Source organism: Propithecus coquereli, unplaced genomic scaffold (genome assembly GCF_000956105.1).
Source record: "Propithecus coquereli isolate 6110/MARCELLA unplaced genomic scaffold, Pcoq_1.0 Scaffold67, whole genome shotgun sequence".
Taxonomy (NCBI): Eukaryota; Metazoa; Chordata; class Mammalia; order Primates; family Indriidae; genus Propithecus; species Propithecus coquereli.
The window spans coordinates 2,736,131-2,763,275 of NW_012152729.1; the positions used below are offsets into that span (position 1 = coordinate 2,736,131).

Here is a 27,145-nt window from a genome sequence, read left to right on the forward strand (position 1 = left end):
AAAAAAAAAAAAATCTTTAAAAAAAAAAAAAAATTATAGTGGCTGTAAAACCATAGGAACGGAAGCCTTACAGGGTTCAGAGGTGGAAACAGAAGCAAAATAGAGCACGCTAGGAGAAATTGTGCAGTGAAACAACAGAAGAAAGAAGAGGCACTGGATTAGGAAGTTATTTTCAAGTCAGGGGGACCCATTCAATTTGATGACAAAGGATGACTTAATGGAAGGAAATAAGGCAAAGGAGTCACGTGGATGTGTGTTTCTGTCACAGCTAAAAAAGGGGTATAATCAGGGCACAGTTTAGAGGATGAAAAGATCAACTCTTCCAGGACTCAGAATGATTAAAGGGTGGTACAGAGAGATAAGCTCAGATAAAGAAACTTTCATAAAATGCCTCCCTCACCCTGCCCAAACTCCGATTAAGAGCGAGCAATATGTAAATCTGAAATAATGGCTATAAAAAGTGTGTGAGGAAGCCAGTGAGATGGGGGTGTCTCTTGAGTGGCAGGACATTTGTGTCGTGGTGGATCTTCCTAGTTTCACAGCCTTTCCCAGCACCACTTCACTGCCCAGAGAGCAGAAACCAAGAGTGGAGCCAGTGAAACAGGTGATTCAAGGCCGAAAACTGATATGAACTGAAAAGCTGGTGGGGCCACAGAACACATGTGCCACTTGTGTGCAGAATGCATTAAGACCTACAGGAAGTGTGTTTAATTAAAAATAATATACCTGATGTACCATGAATTATTTAAAAGCAAAGTGTTAATGATCCAAAAGTACCAACATCTTGCTCTGCTTGCTTCTGAAAAAGGTAACATCCCTAATCTGAATCGAATCTGAATCAGATTTTCACACTCTCCAATGACTTCAATTATTCAAGAACCTTAGCCACCTCAAAAACCTTAAAAAGTAAGGTTTAGTAACAATATTAGATTCTTCACAGTTGGACAACGCTGCATCCACTCACCAGACTACAATCTTTGGAGTGTTAGGAAATGCCTACCCCCTGCCATCTGACATTACTAGCCAATAACAGGTTCTGACAGTCCAAACTTCTTGGCAGTTTGGAACATACAACAAAAAGGTACTAAAACTATATTTATATCTCATTGCTTAAACTGAGAAAAAGATATTTAAGTAAGCTGCAAAAACCAAATTAGTTAAGGGACATAGATATGCCACTATTTTAGTGACAATCCAGATTAATCTAGACTGGTTGTCTATGCTATTAAAATCTACTGGACAATCAAAAATTCTTCCCTACTTTTATTAAGTAAACATAAGACAGTACAAGTTTCCTATTTTTTCCTAGGACTTGCTTTGCGTTTAAATCTCATACAAATTTTCAAACAAAGATTCTTTTGATCTGAATAGCCCTTGTGTTTTAACACCAATGGACCTTGTCTCTGCTTATAATATGTAAACAGTTACACAATATTACAAATAAAATGTTTCTAATAAGCCTGCAACCAAGATCGTAAGCTGTCAAAAGAAAGGAAACAATGACTGTGATCTATTCATTTCTATCTCAGTAATGTCCTCTTTTGAAAAATTTTATCCAGTTCAACTGTCCAAAGAATATGTTGTGGGTCAGTGTGTAGATAGGTGGATTAAAAAAAAAAGAACACATGGTAGGGAGTAGGTGAAGCCTTTTGACTTTTTCTTAAGGTCATTTACTTTATTTACTAAGTACTATTGGAAAGAGGACAGAAAATTTATGTTTAATAGAGCAAAGAGGACAAATTACTAATGGAAAATAATACTTCCTGATTACTAATTCTATGGAAGGAAGAGGGGACTGATGGGCTGAAAAGAGGAGAATGTTAAGAATGACAAACAGTTATAGAACAAAAATCTTGTTGGAAAAAAACTACAAATTGTCTGTGGGTGGAAATTCCACACTGATGTAATAAAAATCCAACAACAGAGAGATACTAGAGACCACCTGACTTGGAAAACACAATCTAGAAACATTAAGTAAGATTGAGGAAGCTGCAAAATTAGGCCTCGTGATGAAAAGAAGGACCTCTAGCCAAACATATTACCTCATCAAAATAAAATGAAGGTTAAAAATTTTGGAGAGGACAAAAACTACTTCCTAAAAAACGGTCTACAGGGCAGGGAAAGAAAACGGACCTGGGTAGTGAACAGGAGGAAATGGTGCAGGCCCAAAGGCATTTATTTGCATGTGGACTAGACTGAATCTGGTAAGACAGAGGTGTTACCTAGGAGAGGCAAACTAGCTGGCTGCCAGAAAGGGTGTAACCTTGGCAAAGTCACCGCTGCCCAGGATCTGAAGGTCAGGTCTGCAGATCCAAACATAACTTGACATCCTCATCCCCACCAGATTAGGACCCACAGCTATAGATTCTCGCAACTCCATAGGCACTTTCATGGTATTAATATTTATTTATCACACTGTATTTCTTTATTTATGTGCTTCTTCCCCACCAGACTATAAACTCCATTGGGAACAGACACTTTGGCTGTCTTATTCACGGCTGTTTCAGCACACCGCATGGTGCCTGGAACACAGGGAGATCTAGGGAGGCAGTGCTCACTGTGTTCGCAAGAGTGCACACACACATCTCCATGCCCATGCCCACATGCAAAATGAATAAATAAATAAAAGTAGATTCCTTGATCAGGTCACCTCGCCTGGGCAGTGCTAGAGGTTAAATTCCATTCCATCTTATTTCTAGTCTTCCCAGGACTAACCACTTAAATATGTTAATTCCACTAGCTAGGTAACAATCAAATTGCACTTTCTTTTATCAATCTAAGAGAAATCCAGGAGGAATTATTCGTCAAACTCTGAAGCTTTCAGGAGATACCCTAGAGCAGGCATTCTCAGTCTTCCTTAAGGCAAGGCCACTCTCTACCTTGTATGACAATTACTTGTGCATAGATCCTCCCTACAAATCCAAGGCATCTAATTTACCTTTAAATCCTTCAAAGCACCTGCCACTTAGCATTCAAAGGATGCTGCAGGGAACACTGTAATTTTGTATTAATAACAAAAATAACCACTAACACTTACAGAGTTATTTAAGCCAGGTAATATGCCATACTAAGTCTTTATATGCATTATTTAAATTAATTGTCATAACCACAATCACCCAGTGATGTAACATTACTTCCATTTTACAGACGGAAAAGGGCCTGTACAGAGCTTACTTGCCCAAGGTTACACAACTATTAAGTGGTAAAGTAGGAAACTGAACCAGACACTTGGATCTCCAAGCCGGCACCCAGCCATTAGAAAAAATGCTTTCAAGTCAATAATAAGAAAATAAACCCAATTTAAAAATGGACAAGACTAAACAGATACCTCACAAAAAGACATATATAAATGGATAATAAGCCCATGAAAGATACTGAACATCATTAGTCATCAGGGAAATGCCAATATTAAAACCACAATTATATACCACAATACACCCATTAGAATGGCTGAAAGTAAAATGATAAATACAATGTGTCAATGAAAATGTGAAGAAACTGGAAAACTCATACAGTGCTGGTGGGAATGTAAAATGATGTAAAACAGTTTGGGAAAGGGTCTGGCAGTTGCTTAAAAAATTAAACAGACATATGACCCAGTAATGTCACTCCCATCAATTTTACCACTAGGTATTTACCCAAGAGCAATAAAAACATATGCCCACATAAAGATTTGTACATGAAAGTTCAGAGCAGTTTTATTCATAATAGCCAAAACCTGGAAACAACCCAAATGTCAATCAACAAGTAAATGGATAAATTTTTGTATATTTATATAATACAATGAAATAAGCAATAAAAAGGTACAAATTAGTGGTACGTAGAAAAAAAAGAACAGATGAATCTCACAGATGTACAGAGCAAAAGAAGCTAGATGGAAGAATACATCTGTTCTATAGTGTTAGAAATCAAGTTAGCAGTTGTACGGGGACAAATGTAGTTGAAATGTTCTATATAGTCATGCACCACCACGTAACGACAGACCACGTATATGACAGTGGTCCCATACAATTATAATACAACATTTTTACTGTACGTTTTCTATGTTTGGATATGTTTAGATACACAAATACTTACCATTGTTACAATCGCCTACAGTATTCAGTACAGTAACATGCTGTACAGGTTTGTGGCCTAGGAGCAACAGACTATACCATACAGCCTAGCTGTGTAATAGGCTATACCATCTGGGTTTGTGTAAGTACACTCTAAGACGATACAGTTCTCAGAACATGTCCCTGTTGCTAAGTAAGCCACAACAGTATATTGATTGTGATGGTGATTACACCGGTGAGATATTTGTCAAAATTCATTGAACTCTACATTCAAAATCTGTACAGTTTATGGTCCGTACATTAGATCTCAATAAAGTTGACTTAGGGGGAAAAAACTACATGGCAAAATATTGATAAACCCAAATGTTTATCAATAGGAGACTGCTTAAATAAATTATGATGCCTACAATAAATTCTATGTAGCTATTAGTAAAGAAGAAAGGATTCCAGGTATTAATATGGAAAGATCTGAGACACACAGTTAAGTAAAAAAAGCAAGGCATATATCAGTGTATACAGTATGCTACCTTTTGTGTAAAAAAAAGAGAGGGACTACATTCACTTTTGCTTGTATATGCACTAAGAATCTGGAAGAATACGCAAACAACGGTAGCTAACTTTAGAAGGCAGTGAAACTGGGCAGAAGGAAAGGTGGCTTTTCATTATATATTTGTTTGCCCTATTTCAAAAATGAAAAAATCACCTGGGTTCTAGAAAAGAGGTTTCTGTTCTTCTAACTTCCCTACATCACATTCCCAATCTTTCCAAATTATATCTAAAATGTGAAACAAGGTATCTGTAAAACAGACCTAATGTCATACTCTGCAGCCATGAAAAAACTGAGGCCAATCCTAAAGTAATGGTTAGAAGGGTCAGACTGCCTGAGTTCAAACCCCACTGTGCCACTTAACTTTATGACTTTGTGAAAGTTCCTTCTCTACTCCTCAGTTTTCTCATCTCTAAAATGGGTTGTTGGGAGGGTTAAAAGAAATTACATGTAAAGCATTTAGAACAATAAGCACCAAAAAATACCATTATTACTATTAAAGCAAATCAACTGAATGATATTATAATTTAATTAAAGAATACTATGATTCTATTTCTGTATATATCTGTACATATTTATATATACAAGTATATGCATGGAAGCAGTAGAAGGATTCAAACAAATTCTTGGGATTGAAAGAGTTTTACTTTCTTCCCTTCTGTACTGCTTTCCCTTTAACCTATTAACTCTTCAGCAAAAGAAATCTACTTGAAAAACAGATGCTCCTCAACTCATCGTAAGTTGAAAATATCTTAAGTCAAAAATGTGTCTACTACACCTAACCTACCAAACATCATGGCTTAGCGTAGCCTAGCCTACTTTAAACATGCTCAGAACACTTACGTTAGCCTACAGTTGGATAAAATCATCCAACACAAAGCCTATATAACGAAGTATTGAATATGTCATGTAGATTATTGAAAGTGAAAAACAGAATGGTTGTACAGGTACTCAAAGTATGGTTTTTACTGAGCATGTATCACTTACCACCATAAAGTCAAAAAATCTTAGGTCAAATCATGGTAAGTTGGGGACCATCTGTAAACTGCTTCAATGTCACCCCTCATCTTAAAACACTTCAGTGGTTTTTTATTACCTTATGGATCAAATCCAAACTAACTACCAGGCCCTGCATGTCCTGGCTCCTGCCTAGCTCTCCTCATTCATCACAGCCAGAGATTCTTCCAGTCCCACTATTTAATAATATGCCAAATTCCTGCTTGACTGCAAATGCTGTTGGAATGCTCTTTTCTCTATTCTTCCCAAAGCTAATTCATGCTCATCAGCTCAGTTAAAAGTCATCTTCTCAGAGGCTTTTCCCAGATCACTCTTATTAAAGATCTTCCCCTATTTTTCTTTCTCAACTCCTTTTTTCCTTTATAGAAAGTACTAGAATTTAAAATTATTTCATTTGTTTATTTCTGTTTTCTTTTGTCTCCCCTAGAATAGTAGCTTCAAGAACGCCGGACCATATTTATTTTTATACAACATCAGGGCCTAGTCCTATATAGCACTTAACAAATATTTGTTGAATGAAAAAACTATTCCCATCAATAAGACAAGTCCTAAAGTAATATTTCTATTTATGCTGACAGTTACTAAAAAACACATACAAAGCTTGAAAATACTGCAATGTGTTATTTTATTATTAAGTTACTCTTTTGAGGAATGGCAATTTATACACTAGTCAGTAGCTCCCAAATTTTCACTTGTGATACACGGCAAGAAAATAATTTTACATTGCAATCCAGTACACACCATATATATAGTGTCATTATATATAATTAACTGAAGCAAAGTTTCACAAAATCATACTTACCCTTGGTAAGGGAGGTGTACTTTGATATTTTCTAGTCAATATCATAAGATATTGTGACTATTTTAACATGATTTTTCTAAACTACTAAATGGTAGAAAGACAATGATGTACGTACTATTTTCACTCATGATTTCAATAAGTTAAACCAATAGCACTGATTCCAAAAATGCAAAATTAATCTGTTAGGGAAAAGATAATTCAATTGTATTACCAATTCGAAATTATCACATTCAAACTCCAGGATATTCTAACCACAGTCATTAATCAAAAAAATGGTAATCTATAGACACAGGATATTTTGATTAAAAACCCCTTGCTAAGGAGGAGCCCCAGAGTGATTTCAGATTGGAAAGAGAAGGATTAAAATCAATGTAAATCTTCCCCATCTCACTTAATAGCAACCCAGTTCCTGCAGACCAAAAACTTGGGTGTCATCCTTAACTTTTTCTTTCATTCCCCAAATCCAGAGCACCGTTAAATCCTATTGGCTCTTCCATCACAACACATCCAAAACTGGACACTTGTCACTACCCTCACTGCCACCATTCTGGTCCAAGCCACCATCTCTTGCTTTAATTACTACAACAGCCTCCTAACTGGACTCCTCAATTCTGCCCTGGTTCTCCTTCAGTCTTTTCTCACCAGTACAGTCAGAATGATTCCATTAAACCATTATGTCACATCACGTCACTCTTCCACTCCAATCTTTCCCATCTCAGAACAAAAGCCAAAGTTCTTCTTAAAACCTGCAAAGCCATACTTGATCTGCCCCCCAATCATTCCAATCTCAGCTACTATTTTACCACCATGGCCTCCCTCACCGTTCCCTGAACCACACCAGACATACTCCCATCTCAAGGCCTTTGAACTTGTTTCCTCTGCCAGGAATGTTCTTACTGCAGTTATCCACATGGCTAGCCCCTTTACCTTGCTCACGGCCTTTACTCTAGTCATCTTCATAAAGCCATCTCTGGTCATCATACCTAAAATTTCAACTCCTCATCCTCGTACCCTCACTGCATACACATACATTCCACAGTCCTCTTCCCTGCATTATTTTTCTTCTTACCATTTACCACTAACATAGTATATATTTTAGTAAATATTTATTTATTCTGCTTATTGTCTTCCTCCTGTAGCGTGTAATCTCCATGAGGGCATAAATGTTTATTCACTACAGTATCCCCAGCACCTACAATAGTATCTGGCACACAATAAAGGCTTACTAAATATTTGAATGAGTAAGCGACGATGAATAGGCTTGGAATGAACAAGAAAACAGGGATAGAGATTACAGAACAGGTTAAATGAAAATGGCTAACTGCAGGTAAAGATCCATGGCTCAAGCTTCACCAGGCTTGGTGCACCCGGTGATGTCTATGGCTATATCAGGATATGGTAAAACAGGTTAGCCAACTATTACTTCAGAGGCTGAATTAATGTTCTCTGTAAGCACTTAGTGTTCCTTCCAGGTTCACCAACTATTCTGAATCAATCAAGAAGAAATTTGGGCGAAATGAAACCACAAATGAAAAACACAATTGCTTACCAGATATGAACTGTGTTTTACTTTTTTTTTTTTTTTTTTTGAGACAGAGTCTCACTGTGTTGCCCGGGCTACAGTGCCGTGGTGTCATTCTAGCTCACAGCAACCTCAAACTCCTGGGCTCAAGCAATCCTCCTGCCTCTGCCTCCCAAGTAGCTGGGACTACAGGCATGCACCACCATGCTTGGCTAATTTTTTCTATATATTTTTAGTTGTCCAATTAATTTCTTTCTAATTTTAGTAGAGACGGGGTCTCGCTCTTGCTCAGGCTGGTTTCGAACTCCTGAGCTCAAACAATCCGCCCGCCTCGGCCTCCCAGAGAGCTAGGATTACAGGCGTGAGCCACCGCGCCCGGCCTGAACTGTGTTTTAAATGGAACTTATTATGAGGCAAACACCAGAGGATGTAGCTAAGGCTAGAATTTTGAAGTAATGCTATGCAGACAAGAGAAATCAAGGGATCTGTCTAAGCCAGATTCTGCCATTAATCAATTCTATAACCAGAATCTCTGTAAATCTATTTCTTGTATCCCTGTTAAAATAAGGATCGTTACCATACAAGTCACTCTCAACTAGTTGTTTTGAGGATGAAATAATGGGTAAGCACTTTTAAAAGCATAAAATGCCATACCCATAAAAATGCAAAAAGTTTCTAAATTGAGTTGTTAAATTACTGTCCACTAGAAAAATTTACTAAAAACAATGCTCTTCTGGGGAAACTTTAAGTTTTAAAACTTTATAGAATTATGGGTCAGGATGTAGTGATTTCTTCCTTAGGCCCCAGATTAATAAAAAAATATTTTACCAGTATATTTGCTTCAGAGAAATGAAATAAACTTTTTTCTCAGTTACCATGTTATATTATGCAAATGTTTACAAGGAATTGACTACAAGATTATTAATCTATTACTCAAGATAGAATGATTCACACACAAAAAGAAAAAAATCACGGCTTCAAACTAATCTTTAGTGGTTGCATATCACTAGTTGGCTGGGAGTGGGGAAATGACTGCAAAGGAGCAAGGGGGAACTTTTCAGGGTGATGGAATGCTCTATGTCTTAACATGAATGCATTTGACAAAACTCATCAAACTGTACATTTTAAATGGGCACAAGTTGTTGTACGTATATTATACCTCAATAAAGTTAAAGTAAATGAAAATGCTTTTCCCCTTAAATTAAAAAAAAAAAAATCACTCGCTTGCCCCATGGTTGCAAAGAGAATTTATGTAACAAGATCTAATACAACAGGTTTGAAGATATAAGAAAGGGTGACAGAATCTGAGACAGTGGCCAAAAAAAAGTCAACTTATGACCTTTTGGCCTTAAGCTCAACTCAAATTAGGAAAAAAAAAAAAAAAGGAACAGCAGCATAATGGCGGGAGGGAGCGGGGACTCCCAGCTTCTCAAGAAAATGAAAATCAAAAACGGTATTATTTAAAAAGGCATACTGGGAAATGCACAGGTTTGTGCACTTCAGACCTAGGTTTGAATGGATCTAGGCCGTTAAGTGCGTGACCTTGAGCGTTCTCAACCCGAGCCTCAGTTTCCCTTTCTGTAAAACATAATGATGGCTTAGAGTTTAACCTAACACACAGCAAATACTCAATACATAAGTAAGACACGATTATTATATAAGGCAACAGAATTTGGTGCTGGCTGGAACTGCATGCAGACCTAAGGCCCCCTAGTTTCCCTATCAGAGGGTCGTGGTCCTTCTGAACGCCTTATCGCCCTCAGCCAGGCCTCAGTGCTTTCTTACACACGTTCCACGCGGCTTTTTCACCCTTCACCCCACCAACTTCCAGGGGTCTCCCACCTCGTTGAGGAAGCGGGTGACATCGTAGACTCGCCCGTGGATCACCAGCCATAGTTCCTTCAAGGAGTTGCGCTTCGCCACCTCCTCCAACCGATAATAGGTGACGGAGGTCTCAACCCCCTGCTCTTTCCCATCGCTGTCGCTAGCTTCCACAGCCGCCATTGGGCCCGAGATACCTCCGCTTACTGGGCTTCCGCAGCTAACTTCCTTGAGGTAGAGCCCGCGCTCAGCCCTCCTCGGCTTCCGTAACCAGGGCCCATAAGGCCCTGGGAGGGTTCCTAGCAACAGCCAATCACACTTCCGAATAGTTCCTGGTTCGTTTTCTTTTCACCAATGACACGAGGAGTTCAGTTCCAAGTCCCGCTCACTCCTCACCCGATCCTCGAAATAAAGGTCTGGTTCGAGGTCCAATTAACCAATCAGAGTCATCCAGCCCCTCCAACCTCGCAAATCAGATACCGTGATTTTGGAACGGCGCCTAATAGAGACGTGTTGACACAGGTCTCCTCAGGAAAGAGTCCTCTTCGCTCGGCCTAGGGATGGACCTGCGGAGTCCTAGAAGAGCGGAGCGAGTCTCCTGTTTCCCCGCTTCCTTTCCCATCGCTGTGGATCCCTCCTGAGTCATGCAAAGCTCGTTTCCCCCACTTCCTGGGCGCCTTGTATTCCAACCTCGGATTTACAGCATTGCTTTTCTACCTCCAGGCTGTGATCTGGCAAATCTAGTCTCTGTAAGGCTCAGTTTCCTCACCAGTAAAATGGGCATGATAAGCTCTATCTTACAGAGAGGTTTGCGTATTTAAATGGGAGTATCTGTAAAGAGCTTGGTGCATAGTAATCGCTACATAAATGATAGCCGCTACTAGAAATGCAGGGTGACCGGCCCAAGGCCTTAGGACAGCGATTGGGGATAGGGTATAGAGTACCCCAAGTTTCTACCACTATTCAGAATTTTTTGATGATCAGGATCTATCAACACTATTTTCGTTTCTACGAGATCTAAAATAGAATTCACCTCAACTGTCCCCCGCTAGAGGTCCCAGCACTTGGGAATTCCAAATTTGGTTAATATGCAGGGTTGTGAGCTACTTATTTTTAACTGCCATTATAACTGACAGATTGGTCTTCCTGTAATGTCATTTTCATCATGTCAGTCTCGCAGCCCACCATTCAGGACTCTCCACAATCCACTCGCAACGTCTTTCACTAATATTTTCCACCTTTCCCTTTTATAAGCCTTGAGCACCAGCCCAAACTCCTAAACCTGCTAGTTTTAAACCCATATCCATGGACATCCCAGGTACACCCAGTTAAGATATCCTCTTCCTTCCAATGCCTACTGAGCTTTAAAGTCCCTCTTCAGTTTTGTCCTACTGTTTTGAGCTCCTGTGCTTCCATCCTTTTGTATACCTAAGCATATACTATTTTAGGAAACCCACTATATCTGTAAATTTTAATTTTCCGTATTTTACCACCTTAATTAGACTGAAACTATGAGAGCAATCTCATATGATTCTTAGGATCCTCCACAAACTCTGGATTCAAATATTTACACTTATTTCAGGGACATTTACTGATTATTTACTGTCACAAGTCCTATGATAGGCTCTGGAAATAAAAAGATAACATAAGAAACAAGATCTCTGAAAGAAAAAAAGTTTACCAAATATATATATATTACCAAGTATTATCAAATATTATATATATATATAATTTAATGCTGAAATAGAGATTTCTACCAAATGCAATGAAACACAGCTCTCAACACATATTTGTTAAATGAATAATTCACACTTGACCCTGGTGCAGGAGACACCTGAGAAGGCTGTGTTAAAAATGCAGATTCCCAGCCTCACCTCCAGAGATTCAAGTCCAGTGCATCCAGGTATAGAACCAGAAATCAACATTTTTAGCAGATATCTTGGCTGATTCTAATGCAGATCTGTGGACAGCCTTGGGAAACACTGAACTTTTTTTGAAGCATATTATTAATAGATACGTCTTTATCTTTCATACAATGAATTGGTAAAATTATGCATTTCCTTTTTTACCTCCACCTAAGAAAGTGAGTCCAACTGTGCTTTTTAAAGACCCTGAAAGGATAGCGTGGGAGAACTTCTCAGCAAAAAAAAGTGGGGCGGGATGGTGGGGACTGAAAAAATATATTTGGAGTACAGCAAAAGCAGGCATACCCTCGGAGTGGGGAGAGATTTCCAAGACTGGGAAAAGGATAGTGGTTGGAGATCCCTCCAGTAGCAGGGACCCCACTGGCTTCCTCAAAGGTACCTGTAAGGTGATAGGACTTCAAAGGGGAAAGGCTACATGGTGCATGCAGGAAGACTGGACCCAGCTAGTACACATACTTGAGTCCCAGTGTGGAGATTGTTAGCCCTGCAACAGAGCTCTCAGGCAGTGACCAATGTGGACTGAATATAAACCATCTTCCTGATGGTTTGCATTGTGTAAAAAATCCCTGGGAAGGAGGAGAGGAACACCAGTAAATGACAAAACTGAATGTGTTACCATTGTGGTAAGTAGAATGTGTATCAAAGGGTTTTTTAATTATTTAAATTTTTTTAGAAATTCAAACAGGTAAGTTGCAAAAATGATACAATGAACTCTCATATACTTTTAACTTAGACTTACCAGTTGTTAATATTTTTCAATATTTGATTTCTTCCATATATGCTTTTCTTATTGTTGTTGTTGTTAATAGTGCTGAACCATTTCAGACATCATGATTTTTTACCTCCACATAATTCTGCATGTATCTTCTAAGAATAAAAACATATTATTATATAACTACAGTATAATTTTCAAATCCAGGGAATTTAACAGTCATACAAAACTATTATCTGACATGTTCTCCCTATTATTTTCCAATTATCGCAATAATGTCCTTTGTGGAATTTCAGTGTGTCTGTGTGATCCAGGATCCAATTCAGCATCATGTATTGCATTTATTTATGCCTCTTTAGTCTCCTTTAATCAGGAACATTTCCTCAGCCTTTCTCTTTTTTTCATGGCATTGACATTTTTCAAGAGTACAGCCTCAAATTGAATTTGATACAAAAAAATTATCGTAGCCAAAATGTATTGATTATAAATTCATATTCACAATTTATAGCACGTGTTAGCCAGAAAGTCTGGCTTGGAATCCCTGTCCCTGCCACTCACAAACTCGATGACCTTAGCCAGATTTCTCAGCCTCTTTTTTTCCACGTGGATACCCACTCCTTCCAGCACCATCTGATGAAAACACAATTTGCCCTTGTATTGTTTTCATGTCTTTGTTGGAAATTGTTTGACCATTTAAGTGTGGGTCTCTTTCTGAACTTTCTATCCTTATGCCAATTTCACACTGTCTTCATTATTGTAGCTTTGCAGTAAGGCTTTAATCAGATAATATAAATCCTACAGCTTTGCTCTTGTTTTTTAAAAACTATTTTTACTCTTCTACATCCTTTGTATTCCATATAAAATTTAAAATAGGCTTGTTGAGCCAAGCAATCAGGTTAATATCAGCTGTGATAAATCACGCTGATAGCATGTCCCCGATAGGATGTGATGAGAAGGACATTTTGCCACTGTGGTATTCTTCTCCAAAACCCATAATCACAGTCTGAGCATGAGAAAAACATCAGGCAAACCCAAATTGAGGGACATTCTACAAAATACCTGAGCAATCCTCCTCAAAACTGTCAAGTTCATGAAAATGGAAGGAAAGATTGAGAAATTGTCACAGACTCAAGTGAACTAGGAGGCATGACAATGACATCAAATGTGGTGTCCTGGATTGGATACTAGAACAGGAAAAAGACACTAGGGAAAACTAGTGAAATCTAAACAGTAAGTTACTACTGTTTTCTTAATTTTGACAACTACACCATGGTAATGGAAGATGTTAATATTATGGGAAACTGAGTTAGAGGTATACAGGAACTCGTTGTACTATTTTTGCAATTTTTCTATAAATCTAAAATTATTCCAAAATAAAAAAGTTATCATTTTTTAATTAGTCTGTTAATTTCTACAAAAGGGCTTATAGATGAATCTACAGAGAATGGACAACCTTAAGTCTAACAATCCACAAACATATCATACCTCGCCATTTATTTCAATCAGTTTTAAATTTGTAGTTTTCAGGCCAGGCATAGTGGATCATGCTTGTAATCCCATAATCCCAGCACTTTGGGAGGCTGAAGCAGGAGGACTGCTTGAGGCCAGGAGTTCAAGACCAGCCTGGGCAACACAGTGAGACCCTGTCTCTACAAAAAATAAAAAAATCAGCTGGGCATGGGGGTGCACACACCTATAGTCCTAGCTAATTGGCAGGCTCAGACAGGAGGAGCACTTGAGATCAAGAGTTTCAGGCTGCAGTGAACTATGATCATGCCCCTGCACCCCACTCTGGGTGACAGAGCAAGACCCTGTCTCTAATAAATAAATAAATTTGTAGTTTCCAATATAGAAGTCTTCCACATCTTTTGTTAAATTTCTTTTTTCTTTCTTTCTTTCTTTCTTTCTTTCTTTCTTTCTTTCTTTCTTTCTTTCTTTTTCTCTTCCTTTCTTTCTCTCTTTCTTTCTTTCTCGCTTTCTTGCTTTCTTGCTTTCTTGCTTTCCTTTTATTTTTTTGTTTTGAGACAAGGTCTTATTCTCTTGCCCAGGCTAGACTGCAGTGGTGTCATCACAGCTCACTGCAACCTGAAATTCCTGGGCTCAAGTGATCCTCCTGCCTCAGCCTCCCAAGCAGCTGGAGGATGGATCGTTTGAGCTCAGGTGCATGCCACCACGCCCAGCTGGTTTTTCCATTTTTTGTAGAGACAGGGTCTTGCTACATTGCCCAGGCTTGTCTCCAACTCATGGGCCCAAGCAATCCTCCTGCCTCAGCCTCCCAAAGTGCTGGGATTATGGGATTACAGGCATGAGCCACCGCTCCTGGCCAATTTCTTTAAATTTATTTCTAAATATTTTATGTTTTTATGCACTATAAATGAAATTATTTCATTTTCCAATTGTTCGCTGCCCGTGTAGAGAAATAGAATTGATTTTATACATTGACTTAGTATTCTATGACCTTGCTAAATTCACTTATAGTTCTTGTAATTTTGTGGATTTCTTAGAATTATTTATGTAACAATAACATCACCTGCTAACAGAGACACTTTTACTTCCTTCCACCTTTCCAAACTGTATACCTTTTTTTCCCCTTGCCTTATTTATTTATTTATTTATTTATTTTTGAGATAGACTCTCACTCTGTCGCCTGGGCTAGAGTGCCGTGGTGTCAGCCTAGCTCACAGCAACCTCAAACTCCTGGGCTTAAGCAATCCTACTGCCTCAGCCTCCCGAGTAGCTGGGACTACAGGCATGCACCACCATGCCCGGCTAATTTTTTCTATATATTTTTAGTTGTCCAGCTAATTTCTTTCTATTTTTTTTAGTAGAGACGGGGTCTCGCTCTTGCTCAGGTTGGTCTTGAACTCCTGAGCTCAAACGATCCACCCGCCTCAGCCTCCCAGAGTGCTAGGATTACAGGAGTGAGCCACCGCGCCCGGCCCTCCCCCTGCCTTATTGCACTGGCTAGGACTTCCAGTACAATATTGAATAGAAATGGTGAAATGAGCATCCCTGTCTTGTTCCTAATCTTAGAAGGAAAGCCATTAAGTCTTTCATAATTAAATATGATTTTTCAGTAGATGCCCTTTATCAGTTTGAGGAAGTTCCCCTCTATTCCTAGCTTCCTGAGTTTGTTTTGTTTTTATTAAGTATGGTGTTGACTGCTATTGAATGTTTTTCTACATCTATTGGGATAATCATATGATATTTCTCCTTTATTCTGTTAACGTGGTGAATTACAATGAATGATTTTCAAAAACTTAGCCATCTTTGGATCCCTGAGATAAACCCCACTTGGTTATGATGTTAGTCTTTTTTTAAAAATATATCGTTGCATTCAATTTGCTAATATTTTAAAGGATCTTTGCATCTATATTCATGAAGAATTCTAGTCTGTAACTTTCTCTTCTTGAATGTCTTTGATAGTTTTTTTTTCAAGTTCTTTGACAAATATTTACGGAGTAGCTACCGTTAAGCACTGCGTCGACATGACAGTTAAACAAAACTCTTAGCGCAGTGCCTGCCACCAAGAGTCCTCAGTGCATGCTGGCTATTTTGGGGTTATTATTTCTAGATGCTCTAAATGAGACCCAGTTCTTAAGAAAAATTAGGAGGAAGATAGCACTTACTATAGAAAACATTTTTAACATTAACATTTTACTATTGCTGTTTTTACAAATTAGACAATCCTCTCCCCAGGCCGTCGAGGTGTGTGCTCTGTAATTTGTCTCAGACAACAGTAGGATCAGTGTGTGAGACACTGTTCCAGGGGAGTTGTTATTTACCTTGCAAGCTCATTTTACTGCTTTTGTATAAACAGTGGATTTAGAACAGGAAACTGTCAAGGCAAGCACTGTGCATGTTCCTTGAGAATAGGGCAAGGAGCAAGGATTCTGTCCCATTTCTAGCAGACATCAAGCATACCTCCTGTGTTCTCATACTCCTTTGCCGGGAGGAGGAGGATTCCCCTTTCCTGTTCCAGGAATGAAATACAATGAGGTGGCTCTCAATCTGTTCTTGCCCTTCTCAAAGTATTATGTTCCCTGGCAACCTATTCTTTTCCCCTGCCAGAGGGAAGACAAACTTTTAAAGCTGTCACAGTCTAACACTCTCTTTCCCTTCCCAGTGCCAAGCCTGAATCATCCAGTGTCCAGGAGGCTTCAGGAAGTTGGTGCAAAGTTAAGAACCTATTTTCCTTCATGGTATGGTCTAAGGCAGTGTTTTGTTGTCAGCGTTCTAGAGTACTTCCCACTCTCAAGTCTGCCAGACTTCCCTGGGTGGCCTCTTCTAGAGTTTCCCCCAAAACCATCCTGTTGAGTATTATGCCAGGCCCAATCCCCACCAGCCCAGCCCCATTTCTAGAAGTGAAAGAAACTATCGGCTGTGCAAACAGCCATTGACTAAATATTTTCTGCCCCGGGTTGGTTTCTCTGGCTTCAGAACAATCACTGTTTCTCTTTCCAGTTTTTTAGTTCATTTATTTGTAACATGTAATAAATACATTCACGTATTTCAAAAAATAAATATACATGTGTATAAATATATATATGCATGTGTGTAAATATATATATTAAAATATATATACAATTCCTACCAAATAACTACTTTTGTTTTCTCATTTATCCTTTCCACACCCCTTCCCATTTTATAAAAAGCATAGTTTAAATGAGGTGTGGTGACTCACACCCGTAATCCTAGCACTCTGGGAGGCTGAGGTGGGAGGATCGCTTGAGGTCAGAAGTTTAAGACCAGCCTGAGCAGGCAAGACTCTGTCTCTACAAAAAAAAAAAAATAGAAAAAATTAGCTGGGCATGGTGGCATGCACCTATAGTCCCAGCTACTCGGAAGGCTAAGGCAAGAGGATCACTTGAGCCCGAGAGTTTGAGGTTGTAGTGAGCTATGATGACACAACTGCACTCTAGCCGGGGGGACATGTCTCAAAAAAAAAAAAAAAAAAAAAAGCATGCCTTATTATACGTATTTTGTGCATGTTGTTTTATGCACTTAACAATTTCTTTTCAGGATCATTCCATATCAGTTTAAAGAGAGGTTACTCATATTTTTTACAACCACATGGTATTCCATTTATAGTTGTACCATAGTTTATTTTATCAGTGTCCTATTATTAATATATATTTGTCATCATCTTTTGTCTTCATCTTTAACATTTCAGTGAATAAATATGTACATTTGCCATTTGGCCCATGTGCAATTCTATCTATAGGATATATTAGCAGAAGTTGGAATGGCTGGACCGAAGAGTATATGTTTTTATTAATATAATTGTGGTAGATATTATCAAATTGCCCTTCTTATGGACTGTACTGGTTCACACACCCACCACAATGCATGAGGATGCCTGCTTTCATAGTCTTACCAACAATGTGTGTGATCAACAGATAGACCGATGAAACAACAGAGAAAGTCCTAAATTACACAATCAAGAAAAAAGTATGTGGTAAAAATGTTATCTCAAATCAGTGAGGAAAGGAGGCTTTTTATGGTGTTTAGACAAAATAATAATAAATAATATTTTTCCATAAATTTGATTCCAGCTGAATCAAAGATTTAACATAATAAATGAAAAAATAAAGAGTATAATTCTATCTATTCAAAGTTCAGAAATAGGCAAAACAAATATGACAACAGAATAATAGTGATGAAAGAAAAAATAGATACATTGAACTTTATCAAAATTAAAAAACTTTTGTGCTTCAAAGAATACTGTCAGGAAAGTGAAAAAACAGCCCACAAAAATGGGAGAAAAGTCATAAATCTGGTAAGGGACTTGTGTCCAGAATATGTAAAGACTTCTTACAACTCAGGGATGAAAAGACAACTCAATTGAAAAATGGCCAAAGGGGCCAGGTGTGGTGGCTCACGCCTGTAATCCTAGCACTTTGGGAGACCAAGGAATGGAGGATTGCTTGAGACCAGGAGTTCAAGACCAGCCTGAGCAAGAGCAAAGCCCCATCTCTACCAAAAAAAAATAGAAAGAAAGACAAATTAGCTGGACGTGGTGGCATGTGCCTGTAATGCCAGCTACTCAGGAGACTGAGGCAAAAGGATCGCCTGAGCCCAGGAGTTTGAGGCTGCCATGAGATATGATGATACCACTGGACTCTAGCCTGGGAGACAGAGTGAGTCCCTGTTTCAGAAAAAAATAAAATAGAAATAAAAAATGGACAAAGGATTCGAATAGACATTTCTCCATCGAAGATATACAAATGGCCAATAAGCACATGAAAAGATGCTCAACATCAGTAGTCATTAAGGAAATGCAACTCAGAACCACAATGAGATTCCACTCCACACCCACTAGAATGGCTATAATTAAAAAAACAATGACAAGTATTGGGGAGTATTCAGAAAAATTGATACACTCATATACTACTAGCGGGAATACAAAAATGGAAACATAGAATGACCATATGACACAGCAATTCCACTCCTAGGTATACCCAAGATCACCGAAAACATGTTCACATGAAAATTTGTTCACAAATGTTCATAGCAGTATTATTCGTAGCAGCCACAAAGTGGAAACAATCTAAATGCCCATCACCTGATGAATGCATAGATAAAATGTGGTGTATCCTTACAATGGAATTGTATTCGGCAGTAAAAATACCATGTCAAAACATGGATGTGCCTTGAAAGCATCATACTAAGTGAAAGAAGCCAGTCACAGAAGATCACATACTGTATGATTTCATTTATATGAAATTTCTAGAAAAGACATATCTACAGAGAAAGAAAATAGATTTAGTGGTTGTCTAGGACTGAGAGAGTTGGAGCGAATGGGAAACAACTGCAAGTGGTAAGCATTTTCTTTTGGGGGTGAAAATGTTCTAAAATTAGATTGAACCCCATAAATATGTACAGTTATTATATATCAAAACATAACAATAAAATAAAATAAAATTAGCTGGTGATGATTGCACAACTTTGAGACTATACAAAAAAATATTGAATTGTGCATGTTAAATGGGTGAATTATATGGTATGTGAGTTATATCTCAATAAAGCTGTTGAGAAAAAGATAAAACTTAGATATAGTGTTAGAAGTCTGGATTAGTGGTTAGGGGAAGGTCATGAAGTGGGAAGGAATGTTTAAAAAACATTAAAAGACTGCCATACTTCTCAGGTGTGGAGCTGATGAGAAAATGGGACTACAGGTGCATGCCACCATGCCCAGCTGATTTTTCTATTTTTCGTAGAGATGGGTTCTTGCTCTGTTGCTCAGGCTGGCCTCCAACTCCTGGCCTGAAGCAATCCTCCCACCTTGGCCTCCCAAAATACTGGGATTACAGGCATGAGCCACTGTGCCTGGCCCCTGTGCTGTTTCTAATGGTAGATTTGTTGGGGTGCTGCCTGGGGCCATTCCAATGATACAGATTTGGCCTTGTCTCCTTTCCATGGCACGCTACTCATGTTTTTCGTTTTATCCAAAGAGGACTAAAAATACCCCACTCTTCGCTTCTGAGGAAGAATGTAAGCCTCTCAGTCTTTTCAGGATTCCTGAGATCCACCTTATTCTCTGGTGTCCATGTTTTATGCTTTGTCACTGGGAGAAAAGGTTGAAATCAAAAGGAAAAAAAATCCACCTTTTCTCTTTTCTCAATAGAAAAATAACTTTTAGATTAGTTTATTTCACCACCACTGTCAACGTACAGAATTTTTAAAAATCTTAGAATGTAAGACCTTGTTTCCCTTTCCCCACTTCTCCCCAAAAACCACAGATATCTTGCAGTATCTTCCTCTCTGCAAATGCCAATGTTGATGCAGGAGGACTGAACGGAATCAGTCACGTGGCTCCTTTTCTTCCATTTATTTCAAAACTTGATGCCACCAACTCAGGAAACAAGGTCTGGGTGGTGCATAAAACAAATTTGAGCGGCTAGCGAGGGCCAGCCAGTGGGACCTGGGGCCTCGGGGGCAGCCACCTCGGCCCCTTGCCCAGCGAGCATGCCTGCCAAGATGGTTTAATTTCTGTATGCCAAGCGTGAGCCTGTCTTGGGGGATATTCCCTCTGTCTGGAATGGTCTCCCCGACCCTCACTTCACATATAGATCTTATCATTCTAATTTCAATTTAGATGTCATCCCCTTCCTAGGGCCTAGGCCACTTTGTCGTAATTGGCTACCCGGTCTCTCTCTAACACATCATTCAGTTTTCTTTTCTCTCCATACAACTCATGGCTACATGCCATATTCCAGTTTATGTGCTGAGTGATCCATATGCTCATCATTGTACCCCCAGTGTCTGACATGGTTCTTTGCACACAGTAGGTGCTTGATTCAACTGTTGAATAGATAAATGCCCGACTTCTGGAATGAGGGAAAGAGGCAACGTTTCTAAACAGAGTTTTTTGAAATTGGAGTGTGGGAAAGGAATTTGGCCTTGCTGCTGGGTTGAGAATGCCTACAGGCAGCCCCAAACCTTAGAGCTTTATTCTTAAAGCATTTGAACTTCGTGCTAACTTGAGCAGTGGACGTGAGGCCCACGCCCGGTTAAGTTCAGGTTAGGTTTGGGACATGGGGATATTTTCTTTCATCCATAATCACTGGATCAAGGCCTATAAATCAAATAGTTAAGACACAAAACACAAACAAGATCATAATTTGTTTCTTCCTGCCCTCTGTTTTTCTTGGCATAGAAAACTCAAGCTTTTCCTGACTAAGGATGGGTAATGACATTGGGGGGTGATTCATTAAAAATGGCCTAAGTAACTGGCCTTTTATTTCTTCTCATTCTTTGCCTGTATTGTCTCAACTCGTGAGGAAACACATTGAATGAAATAATTCTCCTGTTGATAAAGAACTTTCCCTTGACTCTTTGCTCACTTGCGTCTATATGTTCCCAGCCTCTCCTTGGAACTGGAGAGGCCAATGTAAGGGTGGATATGGTGGATATTTCTGGTAGAAAAAGAAGGCCAAGAGTCCTGGCTTATGGAAGCCACTTCTCTGACCACCTTTTCTTTTTTCTTTTTTTTTTTTTTGAGACAGAGTCTCACTCTTTTGCCCAGGCTAGAGTGAGTGCCGTGGCGTCAGACTAGCTCACAGCAACCTCAAACTCCTGGGCTCAAGCGATCCTCCTGCCTCAGCCTCCCGAATAGCTGGGACTACAGGCATGCACCACCATGCCCGGCTAATTTTTTCTATATATTTTTAGCTGTCCAATTAATTTCTTTCTATTTTTAGTAGAGACGGGGTCTCGCTCTTGCTCAGGCTGGTTTCGAACTCCTGAACTCAAACAATCCACCTGCCTCGTCCTCCCAGAGAGCTAGGATTACAGGTGTGAGCCACTGCGGCTGGCCTCTGACCACCTTTTCTTAACAAAGCTGTCTATTAAGTTAGGAAATTGTTCCTGTCCCCAGGGACCCTGGACACACAAGCAGGAGTTGGGTGTGCCTATGGGCAAGTCTGGGAGCCTCAGTAACTCAACTTTTTTTTTTTTTTTTGAGACAGAGTCTCATTCTGTTGCCCAGGGTAAGAGTGCCGTGGCGTCATCATAGCTCACGGCAACCTCGAACTCCTGGGCTCAAGCGATCCTTTTGCCTCAGCCTCCTGAGTAGCTGGGACTACAGACATACGCCACCATGCCCAGCTAATTTTTTATATATATATTTTTAGTTGTCCGGCTAATTTCTTTCTAATTTTGGTAGAGATGGCGGGGGAGGGGTCTCGCTCTTGCTCAGGCTGGTCTTGAACTCCTGACGTCAAGCGATCCACCTGCCTTGGCCTCCCAGAATGCTAGAATTACAGGCGTGAGCCACCACAAACTCTTAAATGGGTATCATAGCACCAGTACCTTCTTCTCAAATGAGTGCCATTAATGTCAACCGTTCCTCCTTCCTCTCCCCTCCTTCCTCCCCTCTCCCCTTCCCCCTCAAAAAAAAAAAAATTCCTAAGGTCAAGAGAGAGAAAGGGAAGTGATTACAATAAAAAAAAAACTCAATTTAATAGTACACACACATCATGATATTAAGAGAAATGACAGAATGTACCATTGTCACCTTCTACACGATACATTTCTATATTATTTGAACTACTTTTAGAAGATTTTTAAAGGAACAATGAAGGAATTTTAAAATGTATATAAAAAAAAAGGCTGGACATTAATAAATCCAAATGCTAACAATAGCTGTCTCAGAGTTGAGGGCTTGGAGTTGATTTTAGCTTTCATCTTTATACTTTTCTGTATTTTTTTTTAGTTCTTCTAAAGATTGTACGTTAACTTGTGCAATTGAAAAGAAATAATAATAAAGCACTGTGTTGTTTAAGTTGGTTTGTGTGCCCCCAGCGCCTGCACGCACCTCTCTGTGGAAGTGAAACAATTTATTTTTCCAAGAGGTGGGCATAGAAGGATACAAGTGGGATGGGAGCTGTAGGGGACAGATGTGACCGTGGTCCCGGTCAGGGTGAGGCTGTGGAAAAATACCAGGGATGCCACACCCTGCCCTGCACACGGTTCTGGTGAAGGCCACTGTTAAATCACCACCGCGTTGCTTTTTCCCTCCCTCCGTGTGAAATAACCCAGTTGCTCTCACCTGCTGTTGTAAGTAAATCTAGCTTCCTTGCCTTTCTGGTGACTTCCCTGTGAGCCTGCTCCTAGCACTCCACGCTGTGGATCGCCAAGGCCAACAGCTCCTTGCTCCTGGATCTGAGGACCCAGCAAGAAAGGGGAGAGATGAGAGGATGAACCTGTGGGTCCCTGATGCTCTAAGCTGGTGGTTCTTGTTAACTTTTGAGAAGGAATTCAATAAACAGCAGGCCTCCTCCCTATTCAGGCTGTAAACCAATTGGGGCCGAGGGGAGAGACAGAAGATAGATCACCTTCTGTAAAGGCTACAGGATGGAGAAGGTGGCTGAGTGTGTGCCAAATTGACCTCCTTGTAGCCTAATTAAACACACTCTCCCCTGGGTCCCAGGCAGCAATGGACCAGAGCGCCCTCCGCAAGTGGAGGGAGAGAAGAACTTGTGCTCCCTCCATGATCTTGATCCCCAGAGACTGGTAGGAGGAAGACACAGCAACTCGCGCCCAGGTTCTCCTATGTTCTCCCTTTCCTCTGTGCAGAAGGAGGAAGGGGTGGAGAGGAGGCTGCAGAGTTACATTAGTTGATGGCCCTTCACACCGAAGGAAATATCTGGAGTGGGAGGAAGCATTTTCCTCTCCAAAAGTTCTTACTATTTCTTGGATTATAGAACACTTGGAGGATGCAAAGCAAGCTATAAACCACCATCCCAGAAAAATGCACATAGGCACTGTCAGAGACTTTGGTATTTACGGTTTACGTCTGCCTGCCTTTCCTTTCTGGTTACATGAGCCACTAAATTCACCTTTTTCTTTTTTGTTCGAGCTGGCATGAGGCAGGTTTCTATTCTTTGCAGTGTACGTGCACACACAGAACTTGGCCCTCCCTTCCCAGAGGTGCGCAGACTGTAAGCCCAAACCCCCACGGGATGTTAAGAGCTCCTTCTATTAGTGGTGCCCATTATGAATTTGAAAATCAATCAGGTATTCTAAAAGATTCAAGTAGATCTGGATGCTGCATTTGGGGCAGCAATACTTGCCTCTTCTCATTGGCACCAGTTTCTGCTTGTCAGCAACTTGGAAACCATACTGAAAACGCAGGCCAGAGGGCATGTAGCTTAAGAAAAAACAAGTTATATGGGTGTATTAGAATGTAGGAAATGCTAGAGAAAGTGTCTACTTTACCTAAGGATAGAGAGGTTATCTTAAAGTTCAACTATCCTCTTTTTTTTTGTTTGTTTGAGACAGAGTCTCACTCTGTTGCCCTGGCTAGAGTGCCGTGGCGTCATCCTCGCTCACAGCAACCTCAAACTCCTGGGCTCAAGCGATCCTTCTGCCTCAGCCTCTTGAGTAGCTGGGACTACAGGCATGCGCCACCATGCCCGGCTAATTTTTTCTATATATTTCTAGTTGTCCAATTAATTTCTTTCTAATTTTTAGTAGAGATGGGGTCTCGCTCTTGCTCAGGCTGGTTTCGAACTCCTGAGCTCAAACAATCCGCCCGCCTCGGCCTCCCAGAGAGCTAGGATTACAGGCGTGAGCCACCGCGCCCGGCCTATCCTCTTTTTTAAATATATTTTAATATAATGGGTGAGAGTTGGAGGTGGGAAAGGGAAAAAGGGAATCCCACCTAAACAAAAGAGGATGTTTGGACAAATTAATCTGCAAAAAACTCTGGACGTGATACACAGTGATGTAGAAAAATCTGTGGGGTAATAACAGCTAACATTTTATTAAGCATTTTCTCTAGGCTGGATGTTGTACTAAGCACTTTTCATGCATTATAGCAATTCTAGGTGGTGTGTACTATTGCTTTTGGGGGGGGTTGTTTTTGTTTTTGTTTCTTTCTTTTGGGAAGGGTCTCACTCTGTCACTCAGGTTGGAGAGCAGTGGCACTATCATAGCTCACTGCAGCCTCAAACTCCTGGGCTCAAGCAATCCTCCTGCCTCAGCCTCCCAAGTAGTTGGGACTACAGGCACGTGCTGCCACGCCCAGCTGATTTTTTTTTATTTTTTGTAGAGATGACATTTTGTTATGCTGCTCAGGCTGATCTTAAACTCCTGGCCTCAAGTGATTGTCCTGCCTTGGCCTCCCAAATTGCTGGGATTATAGGCACAAGGCACATGCCTGGCCTGTTATTCCCATTTTACAGATGGTAAAACTAACACTGAGAGGAATTAGGGACTTGCCGAAGGGGCCTACAGCTGGTGGAGCCAGAATCTGACATAGGGCAGTCTGAACCCAGTGCTTTCCAACCACCATGCCCTTAGCCCTGTAGCTAAAGACCTAAGTTTGAATCTAGCTCTGTCACTTGCTGGTTGAGTGACCTTGAGCAAGTCAGCCTCTCTGAGCCTTTTGTCACACATGGAAAATTCAGGGATTATACTAAATAATTTCTCTTTTTTTCAAATCTAACATTTCAAAAATTTAAAAAATCCCCAACTTCTCAAACTAGGATTTGTATTCCTGGCCTGAGCTTTTTTCCCTCAAGATCCTATAGATTGGTTTTCCCATGGATTTAGGATCAAAGGGCTCCTTCAGGTTATGAATTCCTTTGAAATGGATTCAAAGGCAGGGGGAGCTGGAAAGCCTTCATCTTTGCTGACTGAATCAGCATCCCGTGAGCACAGGTGACAAGTTCTGACCCATCCCTTCTCTGTCTGATAAGCCCATAGGTCATGCTCTGAACTTGAACCCACTTTTCCTTCTTCCTGCCCCTTTTGTGGGCTTTCTGATAAGGTGCCCTAAGTCAGCTGTGACACTGTTTTCTCTCTCTGCAAACACAATCCCCAGGGCGTGCACTCCGCCTGCAAACTCCCCAGCTGCTTCCAGTTTGCCCTCTGCCCACAGCCCTTATTGCTGCATTCCAACAAATTAGCCATGTGACAGATTATTTTTAACTTCAATAGAGCAGCTCTCTCTCTTTTAATATATCATGCCTGGCCCACATTCCCTCGGTGAAAAGGGCACCATCGGCTACTTCTGAGAACTTTTAATTACTCCAATTGTTTGCAAAACTCTCTCAGAAGCTTGGAAAAAAAAAAAAGGCATTTTTTTCTCTTTCTGCCTCCGCTCCCATGGTTGAGCTTGACGGTGAGGCTGAGCCTTCTACCTTGAACTCAACCGCACAGAACAACAAGCATCTCAGTAGCCACCACATAGACCAAAGGTCCTTCTCCAATTTTTCTGAACTTTCTGAACCTCAGATCCTTCTCTAATCTCAGGAGGCCAAGAGGGTAGGGAGGAGATTATATCTCCACCGCCACCTAGAAGGTAGAGATAGAGTTGCATTTCAGTTTGAGTCCCCCCAGAACTGAGAAATGTGCACTTTCCTATGCCTGCGTTTTGCAAAGTAATTCATACAGGTTATAATATTATGGGTATCATTCCAGCCATTTTCTATACTGTAGGTATTTGGACACACAGTGAGTTATAAAAAGATAGTTTGTGAGAGTGTGCGTGCCTGTGTGTACGAGTGAATGGTTGTGGTTGTGTACTGGTAAAAGCGAAGAAAGAGTATCCCAGGCAGTGGGAACAGTATGTGCAAAAGCTGTTGGGTGGCAAAAAGCGTGGTGTGTTTGGGGAACTGACAAAAGACCAGTGTGACTGTAACCTACAGATAGTAACATGTTATGACCTCACAGCTCAGTTCTCTTAAGTTTTTAAAATTGAAGTGTATATTTTACATAAAATAAAATGTCTAGGCTGGGTGTGGTGGCTCATGCCTATAATCCTAACACTTTGGGAAGCTGAGGCAGGAGAATCGCTTGAGCCCAGGAGGTTGAGGTTGGAGTGAGCTATGATGACGCCATTGCACTCTACTCTGGGTGACAGTATTAGATCTTGTCTCCAAAAAAAAAAAAATATATATATATATACACACACACACACATTGGAGTGTACAGATCAATGAGTTCTTACAAGTGCAACACAGCTTTGCCATCTCCTCAGAAAGTTCCGTGGTACCCTTTCTAGTCAATGCCCCAATGCCAGGCAACCACTGTTGCTGATTTCTGTCACCACAGATGCATCTTGTCTGTTCCTGACTTATCAGCATATAAATGGAATCTGCAGTGTGCAGTGCACTATTTTGCATCTGATTTCTTTTTTTCAACATTATTCTTTTGAGATTCATCTGTGGTTGTCCCAACGGTTCCAACCTAGGCAGTGATTTTCTGTTGAGATTTGCAGGAATAAGAGGTGATCA

At 40.2% G+C, this 27,145-nt stretch overlaps 1 protein-coding gene across 2 annotated transcripts in view; it reads right to left on the minus strand.

Moving 5' to 3' along the window:
• Positions 1-10,108, minus strand: part of LOC105823343 (cytochrome b5 type B) — a 44,951-nt gene extending 34,843 nt beyond the window's left edge. Inside the window, exon 1 of one of the 2 annotated variants that reach the window (XR_001138139.1) lies at positions 9,786-10,005. Coding sequence is in view for 1 of the 2 variants with exons in the window: in XM_012660507.1 (XP_012515961.1) it covers positions 9,786-9,947 (162 nt within the window). In the remaining variant the exon portion in view is untranslated. Of the gene's footprint in view, positions 1-9,785 lie in introns of both variants that reach the window. The other variant, XM_012660507.1, reaches the window with a different exon arrangement.
• Between the last annotated feature and the right edge of the window lie 17,037 nt (positions 10,109-27,145).